This window comes from Genypterus blacodes, unplaced genomic scaffold (assembly GCF_046128005.1).
Source record: "Genypterus blacodes isolate CSIRO-AG114 ecotype Tasmania unplaced genomic scaffold, CSIRO-AGI_Gbla_v1 ptg000234l_1, whole genome shotgun sequence".
NCBI classification, from domain to species: domain Eukaryota; kingdom Metazoa; phylum Chordata; class Actinopteri; order Ophidiiformes; family Ophidiidae; genus Genypterus; species Genypterus blacodes.
In genome coordinates this window covers 149,584-163,835 of record NW_027467032.1, presented here as the reverse complement: position 1 = coordinate 163,835, position 14,252 = coordinate 149,584, and the positions used below count along the sequence as shown (strand labels likewise).

Genomic DNA, 14,252 nt, shown 5'->3' with positions numbered 1-14,252 from the left:
TTAACATGTCAGACGTATATTGCACGTAATAAAATCCTACAAGATTATTTAAAATAATGGCAATTCCTTGGTATTTTCCACGCCGCTTAGCCTAAGTATGAAAATCTATAGAGGGATTTGCAGTGAAAAGGGGGACACGGGTCAGTGTTTGGTAACAGGAGAAATTCTAAGGACAGAGATGGACAGCGACACAGACACAGAGCAGCAAATACACACATTTACACATTGGTTAGACAAAGATACACAGAGATAGCAACACACTTAATCCTCTCAAAGAAGAGATAGAGATGGACAAAGCAGTGGAGGGAGCAGGGAGAGAGATGGGAGGGTGGCAGATGGCCAGAAAGACGTCAATCCTTTTCATTCTTTGCAGACGGCATGAGGACATTGCTGGTAATTGCATGCAGGGCTGACGTTAATGTTGCCCCTGCACGTCAGAGAGAGTAAGACGGGAGGAAAAAGCAAATTACACCAGGTTGCAACATTATTAAGTGTCGTCATAAATCTCAAAATGTGTTCTGTGCACTCATAGATAAGAGATTTTGTTGGGATGTTTGCAGCTGCGGCGTGAAAGACTAATCTGCCCTGCGACGTGACAGCTCTCGATCCTTTGACACGGAGGTATCACACCATCCGAGGGGACGGGTCAGGAATTTAATCACTGGGGCCATCATCATGGTCGTCGTCATCTTCATCATCAGGGGGGGGTATGTGTGTTTGTGTGGGAATCTTGTCTGAAACACTGTTTATCTTATCGAGCTATTTTATTTGGCTTCGCATGACTAAAGTCTTCAGCTGTTATCAGTGGAAATTATGAATGTTTAGGGTCAAAATTGTGGCGAGTTAATTTAACTGTCTCAATCCCTGAACACGCAGAGGATTTACTTTTCTCAAAAGGCTGCAGATCAAATGTCCAGTTTATTTACATTTGGTTGATTACATATTGTAGGTTTAAAGTAGAGCTGTGAATAAGGTCCTACACTTTATAAAGGTTAAATTTCTTGTCCAAAGGGACATTAATTTGGTAAATGGTATCCAAAGTTAGAGCAGCTGTGTGATTGGCCACACTGCTTCTCTCTGCTATCAATTTAATATAAAGATAAGCTGAATTCTAATGTATTTCTTAATAATTTCGAAGAAGGATAAAGAGTTTGTAAATTGGAAGTAATCATTCATAATCATTTATAAATAGGTATTATAGTTATCAATAAGAACAGCTTTTGTTTCCATGTGTTTACCCTCCTCCAGCATTCCCTGTGCAGACTTTAATTCATCAGGAATGCAAAGTTTGACCACTTACCTTCTAACAGGAGGCTGCAGGGCATCCAGATGGAAATCTGTTAAGTCGAACAACCCTGTGTTACTACTTATCACTACTTTCTTACTAATATAATTTGATGTCATGGTGTTAGGTTGTTCTCACTTTGTAATAAAACACTCGATCCCTCTTACCATTGGAATGGAATTAAAATACCCAACATAATAACAATTGTTCGATAATTTTCCATGGATAATTCAATAGTCCATAGTTAATCTACTTTCTCCCTTGGTTTTCCCTTTTCAGTCCTCTCACAGCAAGATTTTGCCTTCTGTTGTGCTGTCAGTGCTGTGTTGTGTTTGGTAAGGAAAATGGCTAAATGTAAGTCATTTGGATCATGTGGCACAAATGAACATGATCACTTCAAGACGGAAGACATTCTCATGGCTTTCATATCAATGACTGTCAATTAAATCCAGCAGCAGCAGCAGGAAGGAGACCGATGTCCTCGTTTGTGCTGCGGTGATGTTTTAAAACACAGTCTGACATCTAGAGGCGGGATCACTCATCACACACACCCAACAGCACTGCACACAGGAGATACTACAGGATTTGTGTGGATCCTTCTCAGTGAGTTAAAGCATTTTTCAGATCTTTTGTGATTATAAACCAAAGTGGAACTTTGGACATACCACATCTAGTTTGTAGAAACCGTATGAGAATCAAGCAGGAAGTTGTTTAGATTTGTGCAGCGTTTCATTCTGCCTGAGTCACTGCTGGTGGAGTCATGTGGAAGGAATTCCGTAATCTCAGTGATAAAATAGAATATTTATTAAATTAAGTAAGACATACAGTATATACATGTTAGTTTCCAATGTGCCATCTGTCTTAAGAATACACGTCTAGACAGTAAAAAAAAAAACTCAACCAAGCAATTCAGCGCCTCATTTTCCACTGTTTTTTGAATCGATACATTTACACTGGAGAGTGTAACATTAAAGGTCCGGTGAGGCACAGCGGTTCTCAATACTGAGTGAGGGTAAAAACTTAAATTACTAAAATACATAGATTCAGTTTTTCAACAATTGCTCTCCATACTTCCGCTTTTTAGCTGTTTTATGATGCTTAAGTCCAAGTCACGTCCCAGGTGTTCATTAAGGAATCACAAGTTGCAATGCAAAGTCTTTCAGGTCTATGAGTGCTGAATAAGGCCATTTTTGCACAGACACTACAGATGTTATTTTGCTTATTTTTCTCCTTTTTCTCCCTAATTTGGAGTCATACCCATTCTTCTACACTTTTTTGCTAACTGCTGTCCACCGAGGGGGACACAGAGCAGCAAGGCTTAATGTGTAAATGAACAAGGTACACAGCTGCAAATAGCTAAAATGTTCATGTTCATGTTTCAAGTCAAGTCTCTGAGGTCAAGTCCCAGGCAGTCAAGCAAGTCTCACCTCTTTATTTTTGTCCAAATCTCAAGTGGCAAAGAGTCACGAGTCAAGTTAAGTCAACCCCTTGAGTCAAGCCCTTTTCTTTAATTTCCTTTTTTCATTTCACTTTTTGGTTTCTCATCAGAGGACAGTATAGCTGTAACCAAGCAGATGGCAAAAAATGTCAACTGTCAACTGCAGCCGTGCCATCTGACATGCGCTCGTCTTTCTGCGTGTACCTATCCTGGCCGTATCCATTACACTGTCTTACATACAAACTACCTTGGAACAACTGGAAGACATGAATTCTGTCTGCACTACAAGCACCCGATGAGAGATCTCTCGCTCCACGTCAGCACAAGATTACAGCGCCGCATTTCTGCCATAGCTCTAACAAGGGTGCGGCGTCAACACCTGTATACACTTACTGTACATCTGTGTACATGTGTACAGTAACTGTAAATAGCGCTCGAGTCCACTTCCACCATGCAGTCATCTGCATTGCCTCATTGGGGTAGCTTAGTCAACATTCAATGACATCACCTTAGGAATATCCATTTCTCTGTTGCGGTGTCATCGGTTTTGTTCGTTGAGTGTGTAAGTGCAAGCCAATCTGCATACACACAAATTGTTTTCTTTACATCACTCTGTCATCATTTCTTTAACAGCACCTTCCCATCCCTCTTCATGCTGCCTCCTCTTCTTCATCAGACGCAGCGTTACAGTGTTCATGTGGAAGTACTCTGGCAGTCTTATTCCGTTAAACCTGCGTGACCAGAGGTTCTCCGATGTAGAAGTTTATCCCCCTCGGATCAGCAGCCTCCGATCTTGCACAGAGGCCTGTCTGAAGAGTCCCGTTGAGAGAGGAGCTGTTGCCCTCCCTTTTCTGCCCATAGATGGGCATGTAGTCTTCCAAGTCTTCAGGCCATTCATCTCCCCCATCCTCATCTTCTTCATCTTCGCTGTCTTTATTCTTTTCCCATAGTAATGTGTTGATGTGGTTGTACGCCGATGTGACCTCACACTCCATCTCTCGGTGGTAGAAATAGCTAAAGTTGGACACGATAACAGGCACTGGCAAAGAGATGGTGAGCACACCCGCAATGGCGCACATGGAGCCCACCAGCTTTCCCCCGACTGTCTCTGGGAACATGTCTCCATATCCCACTGTGGTCATGGACACCACTGCCCACCAGAAGGCCTCAGGGATGCTGGTGAATGCTGTGCCAGGATGGTCTACCTCAGCAAAGTAGACAGCACTGGAAAACAGTATGACGCCAATGAAGACAAAGAAGATGAGCAGGGCCAGTTCTCGCATGCTGGCCTTAAGGGTCTGGCCCAGAATCTGGAGACCTTTGGAGTGACGAGACAGCTTGAAGATCCTGAAGACCCTCACAAGCCTGATGACCCTGATTAGGGCCAAGGACACCGAGGGCTGTGTGTCTTTGTCTTTGGCCAGCTCTGTGCCCAGAGTGACGAAATAGGGAATGATGGCAAAAAAGTCGATAATGTTCATAACGTCTTTGAAGAACTGCATCTTACTTGGAGAGCAGGTAAAGCGTATGAAGAGTTCAACGGAGAACCAGCAGATGCATATTGTCTCTATGATGAAGAAGGGGTCGTGGAAGGGAGTGAAGCCAGGCGGAATCACGATGGTTTCATTTTCTATGGTGGGATGAGGCACGACGGTGAATTGCTGTAAAACACAGAAAGGAGGAGACCTGGTGACAGCTGTACAGTTATTCTACACAATAAGCGTTATTTGTACCCTGGCGAGCAATCTGCATGTCGCTCACTTGACACCTTTGCACCTTGTTCAATGCATGGAACCTGGGATTCAACAACAAGAAGTCTGAAGCCAATAGAGAAGAAGGGGTAGAAGAAATAGCTAACACTGACAGTTTAGGTATGGTTAGATACCATGAACTATAAGGCCATATGCATATAGAACCAGGGAAGAAGTATGTATATTGATGTCATGTGATAGCCATTGGCCAATCATACCCTTGCTTGTCAAACCACAGGTGGGTACAGAAGCCGAGTGACAACACAAACCGTCTAGAGGTGCCCGGAATCAACGCAGTCACATTTAGCAGAGAGGAATTTGAAGGCTGAGAAGAAACTGAGCCAAACTATGTCTACTTGATCACTTCATCTTATGGCACGTGCAACTATTCTGTCATTGGTGTTGTAAAAAGATTCACAGCTCAGCTCCCAATACACAGCAATGGAATGCCCAGCTCAGCGTGCTGCTCAGCGTTCTGTCATTGAACATCTGCCATCTATCAGGCAGAAGTTGTAAACAGAAAGGGCAAAAGTAGGAGATGAGAGGAAGCAAAGAGATTAATAAGAAAGCAATAAAGTTTGTCCTCGGCACATTCGGTATCTGACATCTGTCATAGTGATCTCATTGAGAGTGTGAGATCTTCGATATGTGTTGACTTTGTCCTCTCTGTTTTCACTCACAGACTTTGATATAAATCAGTTTCCCTATATTTAAACACACAAAAACATTAAGTGCGTGTGACCCTGGGTTGCGTTACACCCCAGACCGCGGCATGACAGAGGTATCTTACACTTCGTTTAACCCGGCTGCTGTGTTTTCTGGGAAGCAGTTATGGATTTGAGGCGACGAGACATTGCTGCCTTCTCACAAGTTAGTTAGAGTTACTTCACTCATTACATTGGTGGACATCAGAATTCTAAGAGTCATATCTGGGGTCACGTTCATAGACCAACAGCTGTCGACTAGTTAATGTCAGCTCCTGGTGACCTACATGCATCAGCTTCTAAAGCTTTGCTCCTATGCATGTGTTACCCTCATCTGAGAGTGTCTGCGTGTTGCTTTGAGTAGGATTTTGTTGCCTCTGAGCAGCCTCAGTTGCTCTGACTGCTGCTGATGCCGGTGTAGCTCACACCCGGCAGGTCCAGCCAACATCCAGATCTGCAACAACGCTACGGGAATGTTTGAGGGGCTAATTTCATTTTGCGACAGTTGACAGAAAAAGGTGATCTGCTAGCCTCTTCCTTCGCTGGTGTCAGTGGGTATGAGTCATACCATTTATTAATACAGGCACTGGTTTATGTGTTGATGTGCTCTCTGGGCTGTCCTTCCTATATATAGCCCTTTAGATTTCTAAGGGGTAACGTGAGACTGGCTCATCTCCTTGCCTTGCCCTCACACTCCTACCCGCCAACTCACTCTCTTGCTCTTCAGCTCTTTTGAAGTGTACACTCCATCTAAATGTATTCGTTGCTCCTGGCAGTCATGATGGGCAATGAGGGATAGCATTGCAGCAACATATCCTCCCTTTAACTCTAAACCCCTTCCCTCCATCACACCTGCTCTGTCTCACTTTCTCCCCTGCTGCCTCTCTTGTTTCCTGACTCTTGTTTTTCCAGCAGAGGTTTAACTGCTCTGCTCGTCCCTCCCATTCCTTCCCCTCAATCTGAGTGGATCAGATTTAACGACAAGTCCAAAATAATCTCGGGAAGTACTCCGGGCATCTCCTTCTCTTCTCTTTACTTGATCCTTGAGATGATTCTCATGACTCAAACTCAAACTTCTTCACTTCTGCTGGTTCAGCCTTGATTTATTCTCCAATTATCTCGCCGTGTTGAAAGGACTGGAGGTTGAGATGTTTTAACCTTGACCTGATCTTTGGTCAGACAGCATTTATGTCTGGCAAGGTGACACCTGTCAGCGCCTGTTGTGCTCCCATGTTCTCCACATTGTTCCCTCTGTTCTCTTTGCCCCCTGTCAGCTGCCTTCCTGCTCTCTCTCTCCTCTCATTGTCTTCTTTCTGTCTGTTAGCATTACTTGTATTCCACTGCCACAACATTTTACAAACTTGTCCATCTTTACTCTTGCTCTCGACCTCGCTCTGCTTTTATGTGTGATCATTGATTCTGCAACACTCACCTCCCTCAATTCCTTCTCAGCTCTGAACTCAGGCAGAGTTTCCAGACAGAAGATGAGAATGGAAAGCACAATGACCATGACGCTGATGATGGCGATGATGCGAGCTCCACTGGAGGACTCTGGATGCTCAAACAGCATCCATAGCTTACGCTGCACCTTGTTGGTGGGTAAAGGGCTCTCCTCCTCCTTGGCAAAGCCTTCGTCTGCTTTGAAGCGGTCGATGATCTCCTCCCCGAGCTCGTAAAAGCGCATCTCCTCCAGGAACATGTCCAGAGGAACATTGGCGGGTCTCCGCAGCCTCCCACCGGACTGGTAAAAGTACAGGATGGCATCAAAGCAGACGCGGTTCCTGTCCAGGAAGAGTTCATGCCGGATGGGGTCAAAGTAACGCAGGTGTCGCCTAGGGTCACCCAGCAGGGTGTCTGGAAACTGTGCGAGGGTGCGGAGCTGGGTCTCGTACCTCATACCTGACACGTTGATGGCCAGACGCTCAGACAGAGCCCAGCCGTTTCTCCACAGACATCGACGATTCCCCTTTCTGGCTGCTCCACTTCGCTCCTTCTCACTGCTCTCCTTCTCTCCCTTCTCGGCTTTGTTGTGCTGGTCCTTGGTCTCCTTGTCTTTCTCACCAGCGTCCTCGGCTACCCCCCCTATTTCTCCCCCCGGGTCTTGATGATCCATCTTTTAATTTGTTCTTTCTTGCGTTACTTTTCCTTTCTTTTCTTTTCCTTTGCTCTGGAAAGCAACAGCAACAATTAAACGGTTAAACTGGCAATGCAGAAACAGAAATGATTAAAGTGAAAAACTTACGATATGAAAATGGACACCGTGAATGGATGTCCAACACTTTTTATTATCATAATGAGTCTTTTAAGTAAGAATAGATAGCAACATTTAACAAAATGTGCCTTTTGTTTGATTTCTGCCAAATCATCCACAGAGCTACAATTAGCATCATCACACAACATTTGAATTAGATCGAAATTGTATTCTCATTTAACCTTGTTTATCTGCCATCTGAAGAACATTTTGACTCTGCTTTTGATAAGTATTATATAGATAAGGATTATTGTTATTGTTGTTAATAAATCATCACTATTATTGTGAGCAAAAGTATGTTAGGTTGAAAATGATGCAGACATGATGAGGACACTTTCTATATCACAAACACAAATCTGTACCAACAAATCTAGGGATTTGTGGCATTTGACAATCTTGTACTCTGCCAGATTTTAAGAACATTACGCGTCAAATCGTACAAAAAAAAGCCTCACACACGCAGTAAGTTTCATGCTCATAAACTACCCACAGCTTATTGCGGGTTGCAGTCCACCAGCCCAGGCTGCTGCAGAAGCCAAACACAGGTCGATCTCTTGCTCTCTCACCTCTCTGCTCGCTTGTCACAGCTGCTGATTGAAACTAATCACAACTCCACAAGTGGCTGTGGCCAGTACTACTGTTCGGCCACCACAGGGTGCCTTAAGTGTTGACCCTTTGCTTTTGTCTATCCCTTTGGTCATCATGATGTTTAGACCGCTCCCCCTCCCACCCAGCCCCCCCCACCCCACACACACACACACACAAACACACACGCACACGTGCGCGCACACACACGCAGAATGTTGTCCAACCCTCCTGTGACAGGTTTAGGAGGGGAGGGGAGGTGGCAAAGGGAGCAGTGTGGCCCCTTCGGGAGCTGCCGCAGTGTTAATGTGTCTCTGGTGAAGTTAAGGCAGTTAAGCGTGTTTGTAGGTCACACACTGTCTTGTCTCTCTCTCTCTCTCTTATGCTCTCTTCTCTCACGCTCACTACGCTCCTCAGGGAATGCTGTCAGGTCGAAATTCAATCTGCACCCTTGGCCTCTCCGACAGCACTGCCACCTCTTGTTACCCCCACCCGCCCCATCCTGCCCCCAGCAACATTCCCTGTCCGAAAATGTCAACCTCCTAACCCCTCACTCTTTCTTAAACATACATGATTGCATGCTTGTGTGCACGAGACAATAACTACACGCTCACATTGTTCACTCACAAATCAAACCCCAAAAATTTGATAAAGGATCATTAACAAAAGGAGGCATTGTGGTCGTGATGGTATTCATTGGCACTAAGGCTTGGAGACAGTAAAGAGACTAAAAACATGTGTCCAGTGTTTTTCATGGTTTCCAGTCTATCACTGCTTTCATGGCTATGCTGTTTTCTAATGTGTTGGTTGTCTGTGAATTTGTATCTGGGCCTCTGGAGAAGGCATGAAACTGGCACGAAACCTGACCTCGCCTGCCAGGCTGGGCACAGAAATCACTCAGTCTCCATTTTACATCAAGAATATGTGGTTGATGTTTTGTAGATTATAACGTACAGGCCTACTTCTTACTGTCAGGGATGAAAGTAAGTCATTACACACCTCTGATTTGTTTTAGTACCAGTACCAGTTAGTACCAGTATATGTCTCCACTGTAATGATGCAGTAAAGCTATAAGTATAAAGTTTATATTTTGCAAATGTTAACTTCAAATGCAACAAAGTAAGCTCGGATTTCTTAGGGTTAGGGTTAGGGTTCTAAAGTCATGATTAGAACTCATCGATACATTTTATAAAATTTTCTGGAAGGCTTTGGGTTTTAGAAATAAAGCATGATAAAGTCAAGGTTCCTAGTTTGTCTTTTTCTACATTTATTCCACAGACGGTCGACAGTAAACGTTTATTTATTTAGTTATATTATTATTTCCATTGTAATGCGAATTCCTTTGCTGTTGTTATTTTTATTTTTACTTTGTGTGTGGTTTACGTTTTTCCAACCTCTATTTTATTTTTTTACAACAGTACTAATTCATACTATTATACAGGTATTTAGGCTTTTGTTGATATATTTGGCATGCAGTTATAACATTACCAGTACTCGTTTATTCATTATTAAGTGTATACAGATTTCATTCTCTCTTTCAATTCTTTCATCGCTGGACATCAGCTTCACATCGTCGAACTACATTCATTTGTTGTCGATCACGGGTGAATTCCGAGATGTCCAATTTGTCAAACAGCATTTGAAGGCGTCAAAACACACCGCACAGAGTTTAGTGTTACTGAACTTATATCAAGCTCAAAGTGCGATCAAAGCGAGCTGATGGGCGTCAGTGGGTGAAATGCGAGAAGCAGCGAGATGCGGTGGAACATTAGAAGAAATAATAAGAGATAAATATCCATCCATTGCTGCGGTGTAACAGGTATTGTGTCGTTATTTTTATCGCTGCGAAGTTTTACGACCACATTACTTCCAAAGCGCATCATCCCCTCCTCAGAATGTCGCTCCGCTACCACAACAAAGTCGCCATCGTTACCGGAGGTTCCAAAGGAATCGGCAGTGGGATTGTCAAAGTGTTTGGTATGATAACTAGTGTTGTGTTTAGTTTGTTGTGCTGCTGCTGTCTTTAGGCCCGGAAGAGGCACTAAAACACCTTGCACCTATTTTCTTTTAGTGGAGAATGGAGCCAACGTGGTGTTTTGCGCAATAGGAGGTGTGTAAATATATAGATTGTGTCTTTTTCATTGATTTATCATTTTGTCATTCTAGGGTTCATACTATTTTTCTCTTTCAGACGGAGCGGGTGAAGCTCTGGAGGCAGAGCTCAACAAAGCAGGGCCGGGATCATGCAAGTTTGTCTTATGTGACATCTCCAAAGAGGATGACATCAAGGTGAAGTGTTATATGGCAGTCTGGTTACATTGTTATATTATAAGTAGATTTACGGGCTCCCTGAAATGAGTCTGAACCTGAGCCCAAGACCTTTGGAGCGTCTTCTGTGTCAGCTGACATGACTCTCACTTCAACTCAGTTAAACTTCATTCATACCACGTGGGGCAATTTGTTTGGAGCAGCTCTCACACTCAGACAGGAACAGAGAAACAGCTGATGTTCCCATGTATCCCAGGCTGATATATGGCAATTTGATACACATTATGTCAGATTGAAAGCGCATACATTCTCACTGACATACCACAATTTCAATTTATGTGAGCTGATTTCTTTCTTTTTTAGTGTAACTCATTGTGTAACTCATTGCACCGCTGCTTTATTAACTCATTGCACTTCAGTTCAGTTTGCCTTTGCCTCTGTTTGCTCTCATTCTGCCATTAATGAACAGGTTTCTCCACTCTGCTTGTTTACATACACCTAAATATGATGCAAATGCTTCTCCACAGCGATTGATTGCGGTGACAGTGGAGCATTATGGACACATAGACTGCCTGGTCAACAATGCAGGGTGGCGTGAGTCGCATTCTATTTTCTGTCTGTGAAATAATGAAGATACTTTTGTTTGTGTTGAATTCTCTTATGTTTGTCTTCATCTCTTGCCTCAGATCCGCCTCATAAACCTACTGACGATACCACGGCAGAGGAGTTTAGAGATCTGCTCAATCTGAACCTCGTCAGCTACTTCCTGGCCTCTAAAGTAATGTTTCCAACTTCATGTTTGAGTCAAGATTCAACAGCTGTCGTCTTGTTGAATGAGATTCTCAGTTTGCACGCTCTTGCACATTCATTGGTGTGTTAATAGAGCAAGAAAAGGCAAAAAAAAGAGCAAGAAAAGTTAGAAATAAGTAATTCATTAACTGCAAATGAGATTGAAACGTAGACATGATTCATGTTAAAGATGTTTCAAAGTGATATTATTTGTGTAAGATTGTGAAAATAGCAGCAGAATTACAGTATAAACCGTCATTAAATGTCATGGAATTTAATTATAACTGCTGTCATAAATGCTGGCTTTCTACTTACACCTCATTTCATGTAGTTAAAATGAGCCTTAAACTGAAAAAGGTCACCACACACACGCGCGCACGTACTGTATATATAGTATGCACACACTAACACATCTCTCCCTCCCTCAGTATGCGTTGCCATACCTACGTCAGCATCGGGGAAACATCATCAATATTGCCAGTCTTGTGGCAACCATCGGGCAGAAACATGCTGCACCTTATGTCGCCACCAAGGTGAGTTCATCATCCTATCATCCAGGCAGCTCCAGCATTTCTTTAGTCTGTGCTCGTCAACGAAATCTTGTAATGTGCACTTAATTCCACAAGGGGGCGATAACTGCCATGACAAGGGCGATGGCTGTGGATGAGAGTCAATACAACGTGAGAGTGAACAGGTGAGCTTGCTGATGTTTGATGATTCACATTAAACCATATGCAATAATGATTAATGCACATGTTTAGAATTTGGCAATTTAGATAAAAAGATGTGATCATTTTCTAAAAAGGGTCTGATGGTTTGTGCTAATGCTTATTCTCCATTATCGATTAACCTTTTTGCTAACTAACACGTAAACTAGTTTCTATCCAACTTTTGTCATTTAAATGATGAAAAGTGACAACATAATTTTGGTATTTGGACTGCACAAATAGCTTAATAGTGAACAGATTATCATAACTAAGAATTATTATTATTGTTTTACAACTTTCTGAAAGTTATCTGATGATCGATTGAATAAATGTGACCTGAAATCATCTGAAAGAAGAGAATCTAGATCAAAGGTGAATATATAAATATACAGATTTGCCTCATCACACCGTCAACTGTGCGTTGCAGCATTTCTCCTGGCAGTGTGCTCACACCTCTGTGGAAAGAATTAGCAGCTCAGACGCCAGATCCTGCAGCAACCATTAAAGCAGGAGAAAATCATCAGGTAAGTTCTCACACAGGAACACAGGGGTCACACAGCCTACATGGTGTTAAGAGGGAAGTGTGGAAATCAAGACAGGCTCATTTCAAGGCCCTGGAAAGTTTGTGAACTGCAAAAAAGTTATATTTCCAACAACAATCAAACCACAATTGGCTGTGTGTGTTGTACATGGTTGTAAACCGGCTGAAGCTCTGGAAGTTGTACTATCACTGATCTCAAATAAACACTTAATAATTCTCCCAAAAAACATCCCATCCCCTGCTCACTCCCTTGGCTCAGGACGTATCAGTCACCCCCTTTTTGTCATTGCTGTGAGGTTATGAATTATCCTGTGACTAAACTCAATAGTCTAATTGATCAGGTAAACATGCGAAGGCTTTACTTTGAACTTTTATCAGTACTTAGTGTTGTGGTGTCAGACAGCAGTTCGAAGTCTCAACCTTCCTGTCACATTACTGCCTCCTGCTGCTCGCTGTGCTGCCTCTTTGCCTCATTACCTCATTACCTCTTTGCCACTTCATCAGTCTGCAGACGCAGCTCACTGTAAATCATTAGATAGAGTTCTGCGACTTCCATGACATTGATGTGTTAATGATGTTAATGTTCACATGCTTTTTTTCTACAACAAGCATTAGAGCTTCCAACTCAGCGGAGGGATGTGTATGTGGGTAGTGTGTGTGTGTGTGGGGGGGGGGGGGGTGGGGGGGGGGTGGGGGGGGGGGGGGGGGGGTCTATGTTTTGCACTTCCACTTCCATCCACTTTGCTGCTGTAACAATGTGAATTACCCCATTGTGGGTCGAACAAAGGATTATCTTTATCTTATCTCTTATATTAACCCAATTGGTAAACAAATGCTTTACTAAGCAGTGACATTCTGGACCCTTGACCCAAGCCCGCCATGTGTCTCTATTCAATTAAATTTTTAAAATATATTTTGAATTGTCGTATTGTGTATTTCAGGCATTAAATCAAATAAAACCCTTTGATTCTACATAATTTGACAACAAAATAGAAATAGTTTGCCCCTAATATTGCACAAATGACTCAGCAGCATTTCTTCCATCGTTAAAGTCTTCAATAATTACCTAAATGATAAATATAAGGCTGCTATCAAAATACTGCTGGAAACGGAGTCAGAATGAGGAAATGAGTGTTTCTCTTCCTGTGCTCACACAGCTGATGGGCCGTATGGGGACCGAGGTGGAGTGTGGGCTGGTGGCTTTATTCCTCGCCGCTGATGCCACGTTCTGCACAGGGATCGACCTGCTGGCCAGTGGAGGAGCGGAGCTAAACTATGGCTTCAAGAGCCAGATTCCCCCCTGACCATGTTGGCCTCCACAGGGCCTTCGTGGCTGTGGAGCAGCTATCATATGTAATGCAGAGCTCAACCTGTTGCAGCGTGTTGGTACTGGTTTTCATATGCAGCTTCCCAGCTTACCCAGACTACTCCCCTTACCTGCATGAACTGCTGCTCCATTGTGCTTTTATCATTCTCTCTCCCTCTGTCTCTCTCTTCCTCTCTCTTATCTTATCTCTATTTCCTACTGCATGACTGTTTGTGTTTAAGATTAGATAAAATAAGATTAACTGCTCTTCATGCTTTAATGAACTTTTCTATAATCCCACTGGATGTTCCTATTGCACACCCAGCTGTTAGTGGAGATGGAACCTCTCTTGGATTTGCCTCTCCTGATGATTCTTCTTTTTCCTTATACATTCCAAGTTTTTCCTGGTCTCCCTAGAGCGCTTTGGATAGGGTCACGAATACCCTGATTTTGTGGGCCTGTAAAGCCCTTTGAGACATTGTATGTGATGTTGGACTAGTGGTAATAAAGTTGACCTGACTTGAGGGAATTAAGATTTTTTTATTGCAACTAAATGAAGAGGCTTTCATTCCTTGGTAGCCGTCTGTTGGGCATGGTGCCCTGCAGTAATAGGAGCTTTACCACTCC

General features: G+C 43.1%; 2 protein-coding genes across 2 annotated transcripts; one reads left to right on the top strand and one right to left on the bottom strand.

Annotated features, from left to right (window-relative positions):
* Positions 1-3,448: 3,448 nt before the first annotated feature.
* On the bottom strand, positions 3,449-7,291 carry kcna7 (potassium voltage-gated channel, shaker-related subfamily, member 7). Its single transcript, XM_076170960.1, has 2 exons — positions 6,611-7,291; positions 3,449-4,384 (listed from the first exon to the last, which is right to left on the bottom strand). The coding sequence occupies exons 1-2, from the start codon at positions 7,289-7,291 to the stop codon at positions 3,449-3,451; spliced, it is 1,617 nt and encodes a 538-aa protein (XP_076027075.1).
* A 2,361-nt stretch (positions 7,292-9,652) lies between these two features.
* On the top strand, positions 9,653-14,149 carry hsd17b14 (hydroxysteroid (17-beta) dehydrogenase 14). Its single transcript, XM_076170950.1, has 9 exons — positions 9,653-9,991; positions 10,086-10,124; positions 10,206-10,303; positions 10,810-10,876; positions 10,969-11,060; positions 11,500-11,604; positions 11,698-11,765; positions 12,206-12,302; positions 13,477-14,149. The coding sequence occupies exons 1-9, from the start codon at positions 9,910-9,912 to the stop codon at positions 13,621-13,623; spliced, it is 795 nt and encodes a 264-aa protein (XP_076027065.1). The 5' UTR covers positions 9,653-9,909; the 3' UTR covers positions 13,624-14,149.
* Positions 14,150-14,252: the final 103 nt, after the last annotated feature.